This window comes from Stenella coeruleoalba (assembly GCF_951394435.1).
Source record: "Stenella coeruleoalba genome assembly, chromosome: 8".
Classification (NCBI taxonomy): domain Eukaryota; kingdom Metazoa; phylum Chordata; class Mammalia; order Artiodactyla; family Delphinidae; genus Stenella; species Stenella coeruleoalba.
Genome location: NC_137154.1, coordinates 34,796,198 through 34,817,833, shown reverse-complemented (window position 1 = coordinate 34,817,833; position 21,636 = coordinate 34,796,198). Strand labels below are relative to the sequence as shown.

At 39.9% G+C, this 21,636-nt stretch overlaps 1 protein-coding gene across 4 annotated transcripts in view; it reads left to right on the top strand.

Moving 5' to 3' along the window:
* Positions 1-21,636, top strand: part of NELL1 (neural EGFL like 1) — a gene marked incomplete at its 3' end in the record, with an annotated part of 862,435 nt that overhangs the window by 778,520 nt on the left and 62,279 nt on the right. For 3 of the 4 annotated variants that reach the window (XM_079930798.1, XM_079930797.1, XM_079930800.1), the window contains exon 16: positions 11,318-11,458. The exons of the other annotated variant lie outside the window; for it this stretch is intronic. In XM_079930798.1, the coding sequence (XP_079786924.1) occupies positions 11,318-11,458 (141 nt within the window). The remainder of the gene's footprint in view (positions 1-11,317; positions 11,459-21,636) is intronic. 4 annotated transcript variants of the gene reach the window in all.

Genomic DNA, 21,636 nt, shown 5'->3' with positions numbered 1-21,636 from the left:
CTCAGACTCTAATTTCTGTCTCCTCTGTAGTAGCATTGGCTGAAATCAGTACTCAGCTCTTTCACCTGCATATCTGTTGCTAACGATAAGTTAGATCATCTTTAGGCCTGAAATGGTGCTTAGCCACAGGTGATGCTAAAAAAGAAGTTCCTTCTTCCTCCAAAATATGCAGGAGGCTGTATGGGTTAATGGGCGTATTCTGGAGTCAAGTAGACCTTGGTTTAAATCTCTCTCTGCCACTTTCCAGATGCTTTACCATGGGCACATGATTTAAACATCTAAGCCCCCATTTTCTTTTTAAGGTAATTCAGATTATGTCAGAGCCATTCTGAGAACCAGATGAAGTAGTGAATATAAAGCACTTGTCGGAGGGCCTGACATATAGTAAATTACTAATAGGTAGAAGTTCAAAAATTCTATTTGGTAAGAGAGAAACTATAGCAAGAAACACAGAATATTCTAAAATAGAGTGGATATAAGTTAAATAGGGTAGCAGAACTGTGTTAAAGAGCACAGTAGGAATTCAGCTGATAGAACTGTTAAACATTATAGGAATTCAGAGGAAAGAAAGAGGATTTTTTTGTGGGATTAAAATTTGTGCTTGGATTTTAACTTAAAAAAAAAAACAACAACAGTCACTTACAGAGTGGGAAGCATGAAATGAAATTGCACATAGAATATGTGGATACTAAGGTAACCAGGCCAGAGTGTGCCAAGGTTTTGTGCTGAAGAATTCTGAGAAATGAAAGAGAACTGATAGGCAAAGTGAGGTCAGATTATTGACTCTTTGAATGCCTGATGGGAGGTTTTGACAATAACGATCATTTGTAAGTACTAGAAGAGCCGGATATAATAAAATCACAGAATCATAGAAATTTCAGACTGGGAGTGAATGTGACCTAGTTCAATGGTTTTGTTTGTTTGTTTGTTGTTTTAATTATCAATGTGCAACACAGTGAAACTTTAATAGATCTATACTACAGAAATGTATAACTTGCTCAATGGCCACCCCAGGTGGGTCCGTCTGGAGATTCAACTGGTTTGCCTAAGAGAACCTCCATGGAAACCTAGTGCTCTGTTGAGTACTAGTTGAAAAACACTGATATAGTTAAATCTTTGCTTATTGTAAAAATAAAAGAGTTAATGTATTGAGTTGGAAAGTGACTTACTCAAGCTGAATTAGCTATCGAGTGCCAGAATAGCTAGTGTTATTTTAATTAAAATTTTCTGAGCAATTAGATTTGGGAACATCAGCCTTGGGAATTAGATTTGGGAACATCTCCTGTGAACTGGAGAAGACAGTGGTGGAAAGACCAGCCAGGAGATACTGCACTCATTCAGGTCTGAGAAAATAAGGAACTGAGTGTGGTGTTGGCAACAGATCTAGCGAATGGATGCAAAACAGATTTTTAAACCATGTCAAAGGAAGAAGTTTCAATGCATCTCCCTTCCCTTCCTCTGACTTTCCCTCACCCAGAGAATATTCCTTTTGTGCCACTGAATTCCAGGTCCTGCTCTGTCCTCATGTCACCTCATGGGCTTACAACCTAGCAAAGGGCTTGCTGAGAGGATGGATATTTGAGTATAGACTTGGAGGTTGAGACATTAAGCCATGGAGATATCTGAGAGAACATTCTAGACAGAGGAACAGCTTATGTGGACAACATATGCAGCGGCCGGAGCATGTCTGATATGCCTGAGGAGTAGCTGGGAAGTCAGTGTAGCTGTCCTGGCCAGTGTAATCAAAAAAACAGTGTTTGATGAACTCAAAGAAGTAAGAGAAGGCAGATCATGTGAGGTTTTGTAAGCCGTTATAACAACTTTGACCTTTTATTCATTGATTGTGAGGAATGAGAGCTGAGACGGAGTACTGGGGAGGAAAATGAGTTTGATACATAGAAAGATATATGTTATAGTAATGCTTTGGGTAGAATGAGTTTGAAATGAAGAGACCTCTGAGATTAGCTTATTCATAGCCAATAGTAAATGTGTGTATGAACTTTTGTAAGAGGTCACATTATAGAGACGTAGATGAGAAACCCTCCAGATTAGAGAGGAGAGTTAAAGTGGGATAAATTGATTCGTTGTAGAAGAATTTGGGAATGATTTGTTCAGAGAATAGTCAAAGAAAAAGAAGCACTTCAGAGATAAAATTAGAAGGGTACAACTCTCTTGTGCCAAGTCAGTAAAGAAAGAGATTTACAAAAGGCAGAGAAGAGCAATATCACCAATGCCACTGATGCTATTATTAATAGCAGGCACCGTTCAGTTTAATGGACTGAACCTAGTTACTGATCAGCACTTACGAAGAAGAAACAGTAATAATGATGTCACCATATATTCTGTGTAGCAGTTAATTGACTTCCAGAGCTTGTTTATACCTTATTGAAGCTTTGTTTGTGAGGCAGACGAAACATTTATTTTTGTTATTGCAAATTAGATAATGAAGAAACTGAGGTACAAAGTGATCACTTAAACGTGATAACACCATTCAGCTGGTTAGTAGCAGATGAAGACATCAGCCCAAAGCCCAGATCTGCCATCTTGTAGGGAGGTAAAGCTGGAAGAAGACTGAGGTGTGCTACAGCACAGTTCTTTCCTTTTACATGAAAGGAATGGAAGCCTGGAGACTTGGACTGTCTTGGCCTGGACACATAGTTCCTCCATGACCAAGTGGGGATTAGAAATTACAGAATGTTAATGATTGCAGACCTAATGAGTGCCTGCCTAGTTTGGTGGAGTAGCTTTACATTGCTCTCATTCAATCCTTAAGGTAACAATGAGAGCTAGGTAATGTCCTCCTCCTTTAAGAGCCAAGGAAACTGAAGCTGAAAAAAGATAAACAACCTGCTCAGAGACTTCGAACTAGGAAGTCACAGAGCCAGGATTCAAACTCAGGTATATTTGACTACAAAGCTTTGTCTCATTTGCACATTGTCTCAATTCTCGGTTTTCAGCACAAAACCTCCCCTGTAGCTGCCTGCATAATCTTGATAGGTGCTGTTTTTTTCTTGTTTGCTTTTTTTTTTTTTTAAGATTGTGTCTGCATGCTTCTGACCTTAGCACAGTCTTTCCCCTTAATGTGGAAAGGGGTCTATCAAACCAGTTAGGAAACGCTGGCTGTAGCAATAAAGCAGCCCCAAAACGTATAATGGCTCAATAAGATAGAAACATATCTCTGCTCACATAGAGTCCCTGACAGTTTCAGGTCTGTGGAAGGGCTCTGCTCCACTTAGTCATGCATGGAGCCAGACAGACAAAGGCTCTGCCATTTTCAGCCTGTGGCTTCCAAGTTTCCTTATACATTAGCCTCCAGTGGGAAGGTGGAAACAGCATGGAGGTTCATATGAGATATTTTTGTGGGCCATATTGGAATTACATTATTTCTAACTTTAGAGCTAGAGCTTAGTCACAAAGCCTCACCCATCTGCAAAAGACATGTAGGCCTCACCCATCTGTAAAGGACCTATGCTCAGGACACACCCTTGGGAGCCCAAGAAGAAAAGATGGAAGAGCTAGACTGTTTTTACCACAGAGCCTTTCTTTTTCTTTTTTTTAATTCAAGTATAGTTGGTTTACTATGTTGTGTTAGTTTCTGGTGTACCGCAACGTGATTCAGTGAGTACACACGCACATGCACACACACATATATTCTTTTACAGATTCCTTTCCATTATAGGTTATACAAGATATGAATACACTTCCCTGTGCTATACAGTAGGTCCTTGTCATTTATCTATTTTATCTATAGTAGTTTGTATCTGTTAATCCCGAGCTCCTGGTTTATCCCTCCCCTGACCTTTCCCCTTTGATAACCATAAGTGTATCTTCTACGTGTGTGAGTCTCTTTCTGTTTTGTAAATAAGTTCATTTGTATCATTTTTTTTAGATTCCACATATAAGTAGTACTATATAATATTTGTCTTTCTCTGACTTACTTCACTTAGTATGATAATCTCTAGGTCCATCCATGTTGCTGCAAATGGCGTTATTTCATTCTTATTTGTGGCTGAGTAGTGTTCCACTTTACACACACACACACACACACACACACACACACACACACACCCCACCTCTTCTTTATCCATTCATCTGTTGATGGACACTTAGGTTGTTTCCATGTCTTGGCTATTGTAAGTAGTGCTGCTATGAGCATTGGGGTGCATGTATCTTTTCGAATTAAAGTTTTCTCTGGATATATGCCCAGGAGTGGGATTGCTGGATCGCCACACTGTCTTCCATAGTGGCTGCATCAATTTACATTCCCACCAACAGTGCAAGAGGGTTCCCTTTTGTCCACACCGTCTCCAACATTTATTATTTGTAGACTCTTTGATGATGGCCATTCATCATGGCCAGTTTTGATTTGCCTTTCCACAGAACCTCTCTTTTTCATTTATTTGTCTCTTTAGTTTCCCTCAAGTATTCTGATGTATGCTATGTTCAGTACAGTCCTGGAACTCAGCAAATACTAGATAATAATCAGGTTTGTGTTCACTGTACTTGTGGCAATTTATGGTATTGCTTTACTTCCTTAAAGTCATGTAACGTTTTTTGGGAGGAGAGAATCCAGTTTTATGGCGTGTATATTATAGATTCATAGATTCTATCACTGAATGTTTTGCAATATTACAATCGTCTCAAAATACAAATGAACATCAGTGTCTTATAGTTTTCTGCATATAGGTCTTCTGTCTCCTTAGGTAGGTTTATTCCTAGGTATTTTATTCTTTTTGTTGCAATGGTAAATGGGAATGTTTCCTTAATTTCTCTTTCAGATTTTTTGTCATTAGTGTATAGGAATGCAAGAGGTTTCTGTGCATTAATTTTGTATCCTGCTACTTTACCAAATTCATTGATGAGCTCTAGTAGTTTTCCAGTAGCATCTTTAGGATTCTCTATGTATAGTATCATGTCATCTGCAAACAGTGACAGCTTTACGTCTTCTTTTCTGATTTGGATTCCTTTTATTTGTCTTCTCTGACTGCTGTGGCTAAAAGTTCCAAAACTATGTTGAATAGTAGTGGTGAGGGTGGACAACCTTGTCTTGTTCCTGATCTTAGAGGAAATGATTTCAGTTTTTCACCATTGAGAACAATGTTGGCTGTGGGTTTGTCATATATGGCCTTTATTATGTTGAGGTAAGTGGAGAGATATACCATGTTCTTGGATTGGAAGAATCAACATTGTGAAAAATGACTGTACTTACCAAAGCAATCTACAGATTCAGTGCAATCCCTGTCAAATTACCAATGGCATTTTTCACAGAACTAGAACAAAACATTTCCCAATTTGTATGGAAACACAAAAGACCCTGAATAGCCAAAGCAATCTTGAGAAAGTAAAACGGAGCTGGGGGAATCAGGCTCCCGGACTTCAGACTATACTACGAAGCTACAGTCATCAAGACAGTATGGCACTGGCACAAAAACAGAAATATAGCTCAATGGAACAGGATAGAAAGCCCAGAGATAAACCCATGAACATATAGTCACCTTATTTTGATAAAGGAGGCAAGAATATACAATGGAGAAAAGACAGCCTCTTCAATAAGTGGTGCTGGGAAAACTGGACAGCTACATGTAAAAGAATGAAATAAGAACACTCCCTAACACCATACACAAAATGGATTAAAGACCTAATGTAAGGCCAGACACTATAAAACTCTTAGAGGAAAACATAGGCAGAACACTCTATGACATAAATCACAGCAAGATCCTTTTGGTAGAGAAATGGAAATAAAACAAAAATAAACAAATGGGACCTAATGAAACTTCAAAGCTTTTGCACAGCAAAGGAAACCATAAACAAGATGAAAAGACAACCCTCCGAATGGGAGAAAATATTTGCAAATGAAGCAACTGACAAAGGATTAATCTCCAAAATTTACAAGCAGCTCATGCAGCTCAATATCAAAAAAACGAACAACCCAATCCAAAAATGGGCAGAAGACCTAAATAGACATTTCCATACCATAATTCAAAAAGAGTCATGTACCACAGTGTTCATTGCAGCACTATTTACAATAGCCAGGACATGGAGGCAACCTATGTGTCCATCAACAGGTGGATGGCTAAAGATGTGGCGCATATATATATATATATATATATATATATATATATATATATATATATATATATACACACACAATGGAATATTACTCAGCCATAAAAAAGAAACGAAATTGAGTTATTTGTAGTGAGGTGGATGGACCTAGAGTGTCATACAGAGTGAAGTAAGTCAGAAAGACAAAAACAAATACCATATGTTAACACATATATGTGGACTCTAAAAAAAAAAAATGCTTCTGAAGAACCTAAGGGCAGGGCAGGAATAAAGATGCAGACGTAGAGAATGGACTTGAGGGCACAGGGAGGGGGAAGGGTAAGCTGGGACGACGTGAGAGAGTAGCATGGACATATATACACTACCAAATGTAAAATAGATAGCTAGTGGGAAGCAGCCACATAGCACAGGGAGATCAGCTCGGTGCTCTGTGACCACCTAGAGGGGTGGGGTAGGGAGGCTGGGAGGGAGACGCAAGAGGGAGGAGATATGGGGATGTATGTATATGTATAGCTGATTCACTTTGTTATAAAGCAGAAACTAACACACCATTGTTAAGCAATTATACTCCAATAAAGATGCTAAAAAAATAATTAAAAATATATAAATTTTTAAAAATGCAAATGAACATTTTTAAAGATCCAGAAATCGTCTCTCAGTCCTAACCAGTGACCTGGTTACAAGATAATATTAATTTTTTTCTGTCTTCTATTTTTAAGCAGTAATATAGGGTCCGAAGTTAATATCCTATACCATAGGAGAAACAGTAGATTTTGCTTAAGGGTGTTTTTTATTCATCACATCTATGAAGTTTGATTTTGTTATTCCTGATCTACAGATCAGAAAGCAAAAATTTGGAAAATTCTAAACAATACACTAGTGTGTTGTTGGGCAGGAGTTTGAAGTCGTATTTGTGTGCAAAGCCAGTGTTCTCAACCATGGTTATGTGTTTACATTCCAGTTGCACTGACAGACTCTAAGTGTCTGGAGTACAGGGACCTTATCTTTTTCATCTCTTTATCATAGGGTGGAATATACCTTCATACAAGTATGCTCAATAAACTTCTGTTGAATGAATGAAAGCATCAAAAGTTTTTCTCATGGCTCAACCTACAAATCCCTAGAAAAGATATAATCAACTATTTCACTGTGAACTTTAACCAATTAATATGAAATACAAAAGTATCTCCTTGGAAATAAACTTTGAGAGCAACTTTATTTTGTAAATTTTCAAATAGCAAATCTGAGAGAGAGGAGATCAGATGAAGGAAGAGATTCATCCAAGTCAAGAAACTAGAATTTTGCAAGAATCCAAGGATGTGTTTGCCAGTGACTTTTGATAGCAAATTCACTGTACATTCCAAATAGGGTTAAACGTGTTGTTTAGGACACATCCTATGGAAAAACCTTGGGTTGTCCTCTGTTTTTCATGCTGAATAAAAAACTCAAAGTACAAGTGGGATTCTTGATTGAAGGCAACTTTAACTGTGTGTCTTTTGTTGCCTTAAAATCTCTAAAGATTAGACTCAGAAGCAAAGTCTTAAAAACTATATAGTGTCTTTTAGACACTATAAAGTGTCTTTTAGGTAATAAGATATAAAGATTAAACTAACCCCATAATATTTAATTTTGCGAATTGACATTGTATCTTTGTGATTTGCAAATAGCAGGAACTCTTGTGGTACTTTGAGTCTCTATTACAGCACTTTTTCATTGTTCCTTATGTTCGGTCCATTGTCATTTATTTTTTCATTCATTCATTCCCACAGACTTGTATTGGGTACTTTCATATTGCTTGACATTCACTTATTATTCCAAGAAATGTAAACCTAAGATGTTGTCTCTATTCTTGGAAAGTCTGCATTTGAGGGATGGACACAATAGGGAGATACTGCTGTGCTTAAATAGATGTGTGTGTCCATAGTGAGGCATTAGGGAGGGAGGGCCTGTATGTCTGGAGGAGTTGGAGTAGGTGATATCAGTTAGGGTTTGAAGGATGAGTGTGTGTGTTATATACCTCTTCCTCTTGTTTGAGAGCTCCTGGGTTTCAGGAATCACATCTTCTTCACTTTTGCATCTGTTTTGCAACTGCCACAATACAAATAGCATCCTTGACATGTATTTTCAGCTCAGCCAATATTTAGAGAATTGAATAAATACATTATCTTGGTGTAAATCTTCCTTTCTCCATTCATCAATGACATGATGTGATAGAACAGTGACAAGTACGGGTTCTAGCTCATTCTGAACCTGGTTTCACCATATGTTAGCTATTTGACCTGGGCTATCATGTGATTCATTATGTAGCAGACACTTGGATACAAAAGTGAATACTATAGGTTCCACTGTCAAGAATCCTCCAACATCTCTTGTTTCCTCTGCTACATTTTCAGGTCTGTGCTAAGATTTTTTTTTTTTGTTTTGTTTTTTTTTTTTTTTGTGCTAAGATTTAAACTGAGATTTAAACAAAATCCTAGGATTTGTTATAGGAAGGAAAAATGATTTTTTTATTTATCTGTTTCCTTTGCAATGTCTGACACCATGTGATGCACCCAGGCTCACTGTGATTTATCAGAATTCCTTGAGAAAGGGGGCCGGATTCCATGGTGAACTCACAGAGACCCCGTTCCTGGAGCATCTGTTTTGTTTGTTTGCCCGTAGCAAGTGCTGACTGGGAGAAACATATCTCTTAGGACAAAGGCAGCCACAAGCCATTTAACAGTTTTTAAAGTCCCCAAAGTATCACTGAAAAGCCTCCACGTGTTTTCTGTATTTGGGTATGTGGTTGTTGCTTTTAATACTACTGCGACTATACAGAAGAAATAGCCAGTTTTACGAACACGATGAAAATATAAGCACCTCTCAAGTACAGCCTGGTCTCCTATAAAATGAAACTGTTGGCTTCAGTTATAGACCTGGCCCACGAAAGAGAAATGTGCAGCCTTGTTTGCATGTGCTATTGTGTGATGAGCCCTGGTTATTCCCAGTGAAGCCCCAGAATCTGCTGTGTGCAGTGCAGCTCCCAGGCAAGGAACACCTCCACTACTTTTCTAATTTTCAGTATAAGCCAGGAATACCCCAGTGTCTCTGGGGTAATTGCAGATGTATAATTTGACTGGTTGTATTCACTCCCTATGAGTCTTCCATGCTACACAGATAACTTATATCCTGCTGGATCGTGGAAGCTTTTACTAGTTTCTCTTATTTCATTTTGGGAATAAAAATATCTGTGAATTGAAAAAAAAATATTTGCACATCATTCAGTATTCCCACCTAGAAATTTCCTGTAGAATTGAGAGCAGGAGGAATTATTTGTAAGATGTTCAGATAATTTATCCTCCAAACTGAGTTGGTTTTGAGAGTGAAAGAGGCAGCAGGTGACAATGAGACCAACCAGGACATATGATTTCTATGGTTATTTGAGAAGTTTTGCTTTTGTATGTCCTGGTTTCCTGACACTAACTGTGGCTAGATGGTTGTTACCTAAGTATTGTCATTAGTCTAGAAATCACAGGGTCTGTGGGGAATCATGACAGACTTTCTGGAAGCTTTGGAAATAAATGTCTGAGGCAAAACGTGTTGCTGCTTCGTTACAGAGAGTTATCTTTCAGCCTCTCATAGAGAAGTTCTCTCTGAAAATCAGTCTTCTAGTTATGTCTGTTCCTCTTGGTGACCTATATTTAGAAATAACCAAACTGACTTCATAATTTAGGGCCCGGTCCTTCCCCTCTGTGAGACATGGCCTCAAGTCACTTCTCTGTTTCAATTTATGAACATTTTAGTGATTCAAGGTGTGTCCCACTGAACCACACACCTGTAAAATTTCAGAAATGAAAACATAGTTGTTGAAATTTTATTGTTTGGAGATTTATAATAAATGCACACACAACCTGACTGCTATAGCTGAAGGTGCTATAGAAGCACTAGGTCCTGTGGCCTGATTGCATTTAGAAAGCTGAGGGATGCTGTATGTCAAAGGACTGCATGAACTTAATGACACAGCCATAGAGGAAGAAGATGGCAGTTGGCAGAAAAAGGCCAGGATGGAGCTGCCCAGAATAAAGAGCTGCACCTTTCCTCTCTTTACTTGGCTGGAATGCTATGAGATGAGACTGGCAGGTTTCAAACTACGTTCACAGCCTTGTGCACAACTCGGGACTTTTCAGTATAATAGATACACTGGTAGTTGATGCCTACAGCACGGCACTGCTGAACAGGACTCCGAAGTGCGTTGTATCCATTATGTGTTATATCTTAGTATTAATTACATTTCTATTTGTATAAGACTGCTGTAGTTCAGGTGTTTCTAGGAGGACTAGGGGGGGATTCCCAGCCCGCAATGGCTATATTCCAAGAAATAATTGCCTGGAGAGATTCTGTAAGATGAGCTGAGCCTGGCATGACGACTGACAGCTCATCTTTCTGCAGTGGTGTCATTTTCCTTCAGCTCAGAGGCAAGCCTTTGGGCTAGAGAATCCAGGCATTTGCTGATTCTAAGAAGCCAGATTCTAGAGCAAATAGAGTCCAGAAAACTTCTTTTCATCAGGCACGATTGAAGAATGAGGAGCTCTGATTGACGATCACAAATCAAGTCCTTAAGTGAATCAGCAGTTTTAGAAAGATTAGAACAGTGGCTCTCAAACTGTGCTCCCCCAAAACTTAGTTTCACAAGATATTATCCAAAGAAAAAGCATTTCTCAGCCCAATAAATTTGGGAAATGGTGCATATTATGATTCTGCTAAGTTTTGCAGGGCATATAAAGATGATAAGTCTCTGAGACTGAAATCTATAAAACATTAGTGTAACACTATTTAACCTAGAGTTTCCTGAACTTATTTGTTCACAGGTATTTTCAGAGAATACCAAATAATATCTGGGATTACTATACTGAAATCATTGAAGCAGAGAAGAGTCATATACTCTGAATAACAAAACTGTGCCAAACATCCTCAATTTGGTTTCTGGTGATTCAGAAACTAACACAGCATGTGCCGTTAGGAATGTCTTCATGACCATCAGTTCTCATTCATTGTTCAATTTATGAGAAAGCACCCAAAAAACGAAGCTTTCAGTTTGTTTGTTTGGATTCTAGAAAAAAAAGATGGGATACAGTTTTTCCTGTAACTTTCTTTTAGGTGACTAACCAGTTTTAATTGATATGTTGACATGAGCATGTTTTAGGTGTTTATTGAAAGGTTAGTGTCAAAAGAAATTAATGTCCTGGTGGGCTTGTGTTTTTCTCTGAGGCAGATATTGATGAATGTACAGAGGGGATCATTGAGTGCCACAACCATTCCCGCTGCGTTAACCTGCCAGGGTGGTACCACTGTGAGTGCAGAAGCGGTTTCCATGACGATGGGACCTATTCACTGTCCGGGGAGTCCTGTATTGGTAAGCAGCTTTCAGCCATGCCCTCCATCCATCTAGACCTTTGCAGGAGGGGCAGCCTGCTTTGGTAGTCTGTTCAGCTCCCAGTGTTAAGATATGACCCCTCACTGGTTAAACTCATCAGTTTTCAAATTTCCTCCCTCTGCAATTCAGGGATCAGGGCAGGGATTAGGCAGTGCAGGGTTTTAGAACTATTATACAGAAACTGGGGCAGTCAGAGGACAAAGCCTGCGTCTGTAGTCTGTGGCTTTTAGTTCTTTCTGAAGGAAACCACGACTTGCTGGAATTTTTCACAGTTTAAGATACAGCGTGGGAGAAAAGGAAATATTGAGGGACTTAGAAAGTTTAGTTTAAATCTCGGCTCTTGTACTACAAAAGTCACTGTACCTCTCTGAGCCTTCTCCTGTGAATACATAAAAAATGTGGATAATAATGCACATATATTATTAGATTTAAATGGGATACCATAATATTTAAGGATTATAAGCTTTGGATTGATGCACAAATATGATAGAGTCAAATTAACCTTATTATCGTTGCTATTACCACTGCTGTCATCTTTGCAAGGTCTCCTTTAATCACTTTTCTGCTTGCAGTTCTGTTAACTGCTGAACAGAGGAAGTTAACAGATGGAGTTCTTCCCCTTCAAGACCTTATACCTTTCACAAAATCCAAACAACTGATCAAAAATGTAATCATTTCAGGGGCTTCCCTGGTGGCGCAGTAGTTGAGAGTCCGCCTGCCAGTGCAGGGGACATGGGTTCGTGCCCCGGTCCGGGAAGATCCCACATGCCGCGGAGCAGCTGGGCCCGTGAGCCACGGCCGCTGAGCCTGCGCGTCCGGAGCCTGTGCTCCGCAGCGGGAGAGACCACGGCAGTGAGAGGCCCGCGTACCGCAAAAAAAAAAAAAATGTAATCATTTCCATGAGAACCTTGGCCAATCCAGTTATTTCATGTCATGTGGACTCAGCTGAATTCTTAATGCTGATTTGGACAGACCCAGAGGGCAAACATTCTGACCATGGGTTCTCAAAGTTCAGAATGCTGAATTCAAAAATGGAAATTTGACTTTGCTCTCTGCATATCTGCATCTTATTTTTTCTAAAGGTTGCTCCTGAGAACCAGTCAGTGTTTTTTACAACTTTTCCCCTAAGATTGCAGAGATGAACTGGGGGACAATAGGCACATGGCATGAATTGTCCATTGCAATGTCAGCATTACTGTTGAGAGGCACGCAGTGTAGTTGTTAGAGGCATAGACCCTTGAGCCAGACTCCCTGAAGTCAAATTCCAGCTCTGCCGTTACTAAGTAGGTTGCGAGGTCTTAACTAAACTCGACCTCATTTGTCTCATCTATAAAATGGAAATGTTCATCTTCCTGCATATTCAGCCCTCTGCCCCACGTCTATCCGTGTTTCTTTTATTGTTAAAACGATGATTTGCAACCTCAGGGAGAGGTTTGCAACTATCCTGGGTCTTCATATACTTCCTTTACACGTGGCCAGGAACTTCTGTATGTGCACAACTCAGAGTAAGTAGATGTTATGTGAATAGGGATAGATCAAATGGCTGTTGCTGGATAGAAATATAGAATATTGACATATGCGATGTTACATTTTGGGGCTAAAGATAAAAATTTCATTTTTAAAAACAGTACTTAACATCAATAAATAGGTGACTCTTAGCTTTTTTGTGCATAAAAGACCTTAAACATGACGTAGTTGATCCAATTTGATAACTGCCTGGACCTGCCGTGGTGTCGCACACTTCTGTGCCTTTGCATGGGCCGACCCCTCTGACTGGAATGGAACAGAGTTCTGAGTCAAGGAGCTCTTCTCCTTGATCACGTTGATTCACATGTGAATTTTTGTTCATTTTCCTAACTTCAGCTCATGTTTCACTGGGACCCCATGAAGCATTCTTTGATGTCTTCATAGGAGTTTTCGCTTCTCTCCTCTCTAGCTCTAGAGCTTTTAACCCGGCATATGTTTCTGTAGCTTCACTTGTTGCACTACCATTCAGTTTATTTGCTCTTGGACTAGCCTGTGAACATGAAATGAGGTTTATTCTTCTGTTTCTCCAGCGAGACCCTTTGGTAGTTGGTGTGCAGTAAATGGGAAGATGCAACCACAGTTCATGTGTCCAATAAAGAAATGCAATCTCAGAAAGAGTGACACCTTGCTTCCAGCCACGTAGCTTGTTTGGTACAAGTCGAGACTCAAGCCTAGGTCAAGGGTGACTCTATGTCCCAGATGCTGGGGAAAGTCCCACTTTATACCTATTGTTCTGCTGTAATTATCAGTTGTGCCCTGTCACTGTCATAACTGTCCCTGTTAGAACGACAGACGTCATGGTCACCTCACCTGCTGATTTCTCTCTGCCATGCTGAGTGACGTGCCCTCCCCAGGGATGCACTTTCTTCATCCATGAACTGCTTCCTGCTCTGCCCAGGAAAATGTCGGTGAACTGGATTCCTTGGCAAGGAACTAGGGTTGTTTTTAGTAGTAACATATTTTCTGAATTCGCTTTCATTTCCTCACCTTTAAAAATAGCTTTGTATATGGGTCTTACTAAGAACAGAAATCTGACCATCATTTAGGTTATTTTTGGTAGTTGAGAGCACTGTTGGTTCAGAATATTTCTTAGTGTAACAGATGTATAAATCTGATCATGTCACTTTCTTGTTACATCCGTCTAACGCCTTCCCATTGAATGTAAATAAATTTCTATCTTCTTTGCATGGTCTTCCTCCAGGCTTTAGGTGACATTGTCCCTGCCCACTTATTGGGCTTATCTCTTATATATGTTAGCCTTTCTGATCTTTTCATGCCTTGAACATGACAGTGAACTCACCCAGTTTCAGGGCCTTTGGCTTTGACGTTCTCTCTGTCTGGAACACTCAACACCTGTTTCCTTGCATGGTTGTCTTTTTTTTTTGAAGTATAGTTGATTTACAATACTGTGTTAGTTTCATGTGTACAGCATAGTGATTTGTTTTCTTTTTCTTTGCAGATTATATTCCATTAAAGGTTATTACAAGATATTGGGTATAGTTCCCTGTGCTATACAGCAAATCCTTGTTATCTATTTTATGTATAGTCGTTTGTATCTGTTAATCCCATACTCCTATTTGTCCCTCCCTCCCTTCCTTTCTCTTTGGTAACCATAAGTTTGTTTTCTATGTCTGTGAGTCTGTTTCTGTTTTGTATATAGACTCATTTGTATTATTTTTTAGATTCCACATATAAGTGATATCATATAGTATTTGTCTTTCTCTGACTTATTTCACTTAGTATAATATTCTTTGTGTCTATTCATGTTGCTGCAAATGGCAACATTTCTTTCTTTTCATGTCTGAGTAATATTCCACTCTGTGTGTATGTGTATGTGTGTGGTGTGTGTGTGTGTGTATGTGTATATGTGTGTATACACACACACACACCACACATCTTCTGAAGTCAATCATTTGTTGATGAGCACTTGGGTTGCTTCCATGTCTTGGCTATTACAAATAGTGCTGCTCTGAACATTGGGGTGCATGTGTCTTTTTGAATTACAGTTTTCATTTTTCCAGGTATATACCCAGGAGTGGGATTGCTGGATCATATGGTAACTCTACTTTTAGTTTTTTAAGAAACCTCCATACTGTTTCCACAGTGTCTGCACCAATTTACATTCCCACCAACAATGTAGGAGGGTTCCTTTTTCTCCACACCCTTTCCAGAATTTGTTTTTCTTTTTTTTTATGAATATCTTGAAGTCCTAACTCTTAATTAATTAATTTATTTTTGCTGTGTTGCGTCTTCGTTTCTGTGCAAGGGCTTTCTCTAGTTGTGGCAAGCGGGGGCCACTCTTCATCGCGGTGCACGGGCCTCTCACTATCGTGGCCTCTCTTGTTGCGGAGCACAGGTTCCAGACGCGCAGGCTCAGTAGTTGTGGCTCACGGGCCTAGTTGCTCCACAGCATGTGGGATCCTCCCAGACCAGGGCTCGAACCCATGTTCCCTGCATTAGCAGGCAGATTCTCAACCACTGCGCCACCAGGGAAGCCTGAGAATTTGTTATTTGTAGACTTATTTTTTCATTTAATTCTTAGCTCGAATGCCACTTGTTTGAGGAGACTCTCCCTGACTATTTTATCTGGGGTAGTTGCTTCATTATATCATTCTCTTTTATATCTTTTATAGCATTTTCTTTGTTTACAAATTTATTGTGCATATACATATGTGTAATTGTCTCCTGCCACAAATGTACAGATTCCCTGAGGGCAGAGACCTTGTCTGTGTTTCACCACTGTACACACATTTCATCATGTATACACAATGTAGGCACAAATTAGGCATCAATGCGTATATGTCAAATGATTGAAGGAATAGATGATAAAACTGTATCAGGTCAAATTTATTTTGTATTTGGTTTGACACAACTAGTTGTGTAGATTGCAGTGAGTAATGTAAGATGTTAAATATCACAAAATCATGTGAGTCTTTCGTTTCAGAAACATAATATTTATTAAGAACAACCATTACACCAGTACTGGGTTAAGTCTTCTGGGAATATGAGTATAAAGAAGATCAGATCTCTGTTGTTGAAGGATTTATAACTTGAAATATTTTGAATCATAACCTATCTTAATGGCACTGAAAATTAGCACATAAAATAAGCCCTAAATAACATCAGCTACTAATGCTTACATTTAAAAGAAATAGCAGCATCTAAAACAATCATTTAAAAACCTCTTTTAAGTGTTTTAGCAACATGCACTCAGCTATGCTTTTTCCCCAGACAATAGCAGGGATGGCATATGTTGGAATCTAAAACATGGCAATTACAGGCTTTTAGGGCAACAGTCACCTGATACTCCAAGCCATTTTTTGTTAGATGAGGTTAACACCTGCTCTACTGACTTCATCAGTTACTGGAAACGTCGAACATTACTAACATCATAAAGAACAGCACCCTTGCAAGATTTACTGTTGCCTCTTTCTGCTAAAGTAGATCATATAATTGAAGAAATGACTAGTCTAGGTATTGCAGAGACAGACGGAATCGCCCTTCTTGAGAAGTTTATCAGAGTCTCCTCTATCTCCCTCTTTCTCTCCCATTTGCTTGTATATGTTTATAAGTCCAGGAGAGATGGGCACACACAGGTTTGCTAGCTGGAATTTGTAGACGAAGATGACAGGGATGCCTTATTACTGTGGGGTCCGGTGCACTTTGTGTTTGGATGCAGTGGTGGGAGTTCAGTGACTCTCAGTTTTCGCATAGAAGCTGTGAGCAGTTCCTTTTTATCTGGGCACAGTTATCTGGGTCATTTAGAAATGAAAACTAATGTATAATCAACAATGCCATGTCTAAAGAGCAGGATTTTACATATTTTGAAAATGAGATTCAGATTCCTTTGGATGTCAGTCTGTCTCCATGATCTTGCTTCTGCCTTTGAATCTTTATTTTCCTCTGCTCGCTCTCATATGCCACGTGAATTCTCAAGCCTCCGCAAATATTTCTTCCACTCTTCCCAAACCCTGCACTCTTTACTTCTTTGCTTGTATGCTTTTCCCTGACCATCCCTCTATCCCGATTTCCACTTGTCAAAATCCTGATGAAGTTTTACACCCTAAACTAGTGATTCTCAAATGTGTTTCACAGTAGATTCACGTGAGTAGCTTTTTAAAAATACTTATAGGGCTTCCCTGGTGGCGCAGTGGTTGAGAGTCCACCTGCCAATGCAGGGGACACGGGTTCGTGCCCTGGTCCGGGAAGATCCCACATGCCGCGGAGCGGCTGGGCCCGTGAGCCATGGCCGCTGAGCCTGCGCGTCCGGAGCCTGTTGCTCCGTGACGGGAGAGGCCACAACAGTGAGAAGCCTGCGTACCGCAAAAAAAAAAAAAAAAAAGTACTTATAATGGGGCGTCACACACCTGGAGAATCTGATTCAGTTGGTCTGTTATGGGATAGATTGAGGTCATTTTGTTAAGGTCTACAAGTGATTAGAAAGAATAGTCAATTAACATAGAGAACCACTGTCATATTTCTCTAATAGTAAAAAAAAAAAAAAGGCCTACCTCTCCTATGTTCTCATAGCCATGTGTTTGCACGTGTTGTATGGAATTTATCAGATTAAGTTTGTTGTCGTCATCAGTTCCTTATAGCCTGCAGTACAGCTGAGGTCTTTTTGTATCTCCTGTAGATTTGTATTGAATTAAATTGTATTGTTCATGCAATTTTGTCATTATTGTTATCAAACAAAATTTTCAAATCCTGGTAAAAGCCATTTTGTTGACGGACTCGGGGATAACATATGCTCTTCCTATGGGACGCGGCACCTCTTGGCCTCCCATTATTGCGTCCTCTAAAGGGACTTGGTTGTGTGAGGCAGGTTCCCAGACTCTGGAGTCTGTTTTCTGGTCACTATAAACAGCCCAGTGAGTATTTACTTGTCAGAGCAGCTGCTGCAACTGACATGAACTTGCAGAGCAACATAAAACAACCAGAGAATGTTCCACTGGAATCTCTTGGGAAGGAGAGTTCACTTTTTATTGATTGAAGCATCAGGGCTGATTGAAATGGTCTAAGAATGATTTGGGTTCTGCTGTCATTGCCCAGTGTCTAGTTCTTATAGGAGTGGAGATAAAAAAAAGGGCTAGAGGGGGCTTCCCTGGTGGCGCAGTAGTTGAGAGTCCGCCAGCCGATGCAGGGGACACGGGTTCGTGACCCGGTCCGGGAGGATCCCACATGCCGCGGAGCGGCTGGGCCCGTGAGCTATGGCCACTGAGCCTGCGCGTCCGGAGCCTGTGCTCTGCAACGGGAGAGGCCACAGCAGTGAGAGGCCCGCGTACCACAAAAAAAAAAACAAGGGCTAGAAGCTGGAGATGCTCCCTGTGACAAACCTCACTGCGGGGGGGTGGAGGATTATGAAACCTTAGCCGGTAACAGTGTGATACAGGAGAGGCAGGTTTCCAGTATATACTTATAGGATTGTTGGGATTCAAATCCCAGCTGGGCCGCTTTCTAGCTGAGCCACATTTGGCAAACTATTTAACCTCTCTCTCTAAACCTTAGTTTCCTCAGCGTACAATGATTAAAATAATATTTCCTGGTGGAATTTTTTGTAACATAAGTGTTCCTATATGCCAGTATCCTAGCAAGTAGTAGATGATAATAGTCAACATTTAACTTCCCTTCGCCTAAATCTCTCATCTGTCAAATGAAGACAGCAACGGTGATACTAATGAGAGCCAACATTTATTGAGAGCTTACTTTCCGCCAGGCACTGAGCAATTTACAGAAGTGCCGACCTCATAAATTGCTGTGGAGTAATTGTGAGGATTAAATAAGCTAACGTAGGAAAAAAACATTCAGCACTTGTGTTTTTAAGTGCTCGATACATGTGAGCTATTATCATGAACTGAGCACCTACACTGTGTGCCAGGGAACTTCATGCATTACATAATTTAGTTCTCACAACTGTCTTAGGAGGGAAGCCCTTTCACTGTCACCATTTTAAAGATGTGGGAAGTAAGGTCCCAGGGATTAAGATAACTTGTCCCAAATTCCACAGCCAGTAAGGCTGTAATCCAGGTGCCTTTGATCCCAAATCTTCTTTCTGCTTTTAGTATGTTAACACGGTAGAGTTGTCTGGAAAGGAGGAGACCTGTGATGAGCCACAGACAGAGGAGCTGTTAAGCAGAGCAGCTACAGGTCAAGGAGACAAGGCAAAGAGAGAATGAGGGAGTATAACTGAGACCCAGACAGAGTTGCTGTATTCTGTCTGAATCAAGAGCATTGGGGAATTGCTTTATCCGAGGGACTCAAGGGCTGTGTCTTTGGGCCCTCCTGCTAGACCAGGGGCAGGATGTCAAGGTGGCAGGTTCTTGACAGGTAATCTGATAGCATCTTAGCCTTAACAATAGTATCACCTGGCTATCCACTGATGCAATTACCTTCCCTGCATTTTTGATGATATGAATCCAGAGTAGAAAAGGAAAGGAAGGCGTGGGGAATAAAGGGTATGAGAAACGGTGGTAAGTAGATGTTTAACTAATTATATTTGTTCTTTCATTCATTCATTTATCCCCCGCTGCTCGAAAGTAATTAGTATATACAAAGAACACACATTCAGTAGGGTTATTAAAATAAAAATATTTGAAAAATACAGAAAATATACTAACCATGAGAGTTAACAAAGACGTTTATGAATATCCTGACAGGCAGAGCAAAAAGGAAAGCATGATTATATGAACTGGTCTAACCTGAAAGGAGTTCGCATAAAAAGTCTTTAAGCAAAAAGGCTCAAATGTGCTTTTTCTCTGTTCCAGAGCAGAGATATGCCAGCGTGGTGAAAGCATCTTTGTGGACCAGAGTATTTCAAGCTAAGAAAGTTTCAGAGACAGAGGCATACACACCAGTCTCGGAACACTCATTGGATTTTCTCTTTGCCAAACAATAATACCCACCCATGCATAAAGTATTTTCATTGAAACAGCTCCTGCCCCAACCTTCCTTGATAATATTTAAGTGATCTCTCATTAACTTCAAAATTGATATTTGTTGCCAAAGAACTTTAGGTTTGGTTTTCATCCAAGTAATGAACTATCTAAGGGACTTCCCAAAGGCAGACACCACCTGGCCATGTCGCTGTTTAAATAGCTTTATGCATCTAACTAGCAGTGTTGTGAAGTACATGGGGCTGTGGTCTGGGGACTCAGGGGAGCTCAGTTGCTTGGCACAAGATTGCCACCTTCAAATGGACAGAGAGACCAGGGACAGACACCACCTGGGTATGGAATGGATATGGAGTAAGATTGGTATAGTCAGGACACAGGGTGGAGAGGATAAGAACATTTCCCAACATCTAATAGAGGGGATATTCTGGGTTCCCCAGAAAGGGCCTTACAGTGGATATTAACACACAGTTGCAAATGTTAAATCAGATGAGAAATGTATCCCATCAGACCCTCTGCAAGTTTCCTGCTCCCCTTCAAATCCAGCCATGCATACATAAGCCTGGAGCTGTTTAACTGTAAGTTAAATTGGATATATTTGGGGGACTTCTCGAGGAAGGCAAATGTTCCTCCTCAGTTTTGGTGATAAACATTTCAAAAATATAATTTCACAAAATGATGTCAGAATAGCATTCATCGCAGTAAGCTCAGGCGTGAAAGCAAAGTCCATTGATCACCCTCTGCCTATCTGGGCTGACACAACAGGCCTATGTGATATTATCCACTTCAGCTCTGGAACTGAAACAAGACATCTCAGGGAATTATCCTAACAGACCTCAAACTAACGACAGGGTCTCTCCTCTAAGCCACCCCTGGCCCTGATTAGTATCTTTTCAGTGACAAACACCTTCCTAAAGGAAGCTGTGACCAGCCGTGGAACAGATAAAACAGCTTGGAGCCATGCTTGAAGCAATGCACAGTGCATGGAGAGCCAGGGAGCTCAATTCTAATCCAAGTGAAGGTCACCTGGGTGATAATGAAGAGGAGAAAAACTAGAAAACTATTAAAAAAACAACTCTTCACAAGGATTGCCATGTTATACTTATTATAGCCACAAAAATAAGCCTGCCGTGGTCTTAGCACTAAGTTAGGTGATACGAAGTGTCCAGAGAATTCACCCCTAGGGACTTTAAAACACCAAGCTGGAGACAAAAATCAACATACGTGAAACAACCAGTAGCATTCTGATACAGGTTATAATCTTATAATTAACTGTAAAATTATTGGGTCAACACTGTATGTAGGTAATTAGGGAGGAGAGTGCTTAGAGAGGATCAAAGAACAGTCATACCAGATTGCACGGGGGTGATTAGACTTGAAGGATGGAAGGGTTTATGTGGTTTATAGATATAAAAATAAAAAATAAATATTAATAATAGGGAAGATTGATTACTTCATGTTCTAGTCACTCTTCTAAAAACTTCACATTTTCTAACTCATTTTATCCTCAAAACAACTTCATTGGGTGGGAATTTTGATAGTCTCTACTTTATGGACAAAGAAACTGAGGCACATAGATGTTCCATAAATTGCCCATGGTCATCCAGCTATTAACTGGTAGATTTCTTCTTCCAGAAAGGGTTAATCAACGTCCTTTCTAGGAACTGTGTACATGTTTAATATTTTTGAAATATTAAGCAACAGGAATATTACTTTCTTTATTGCCCATTAAAATCTTGC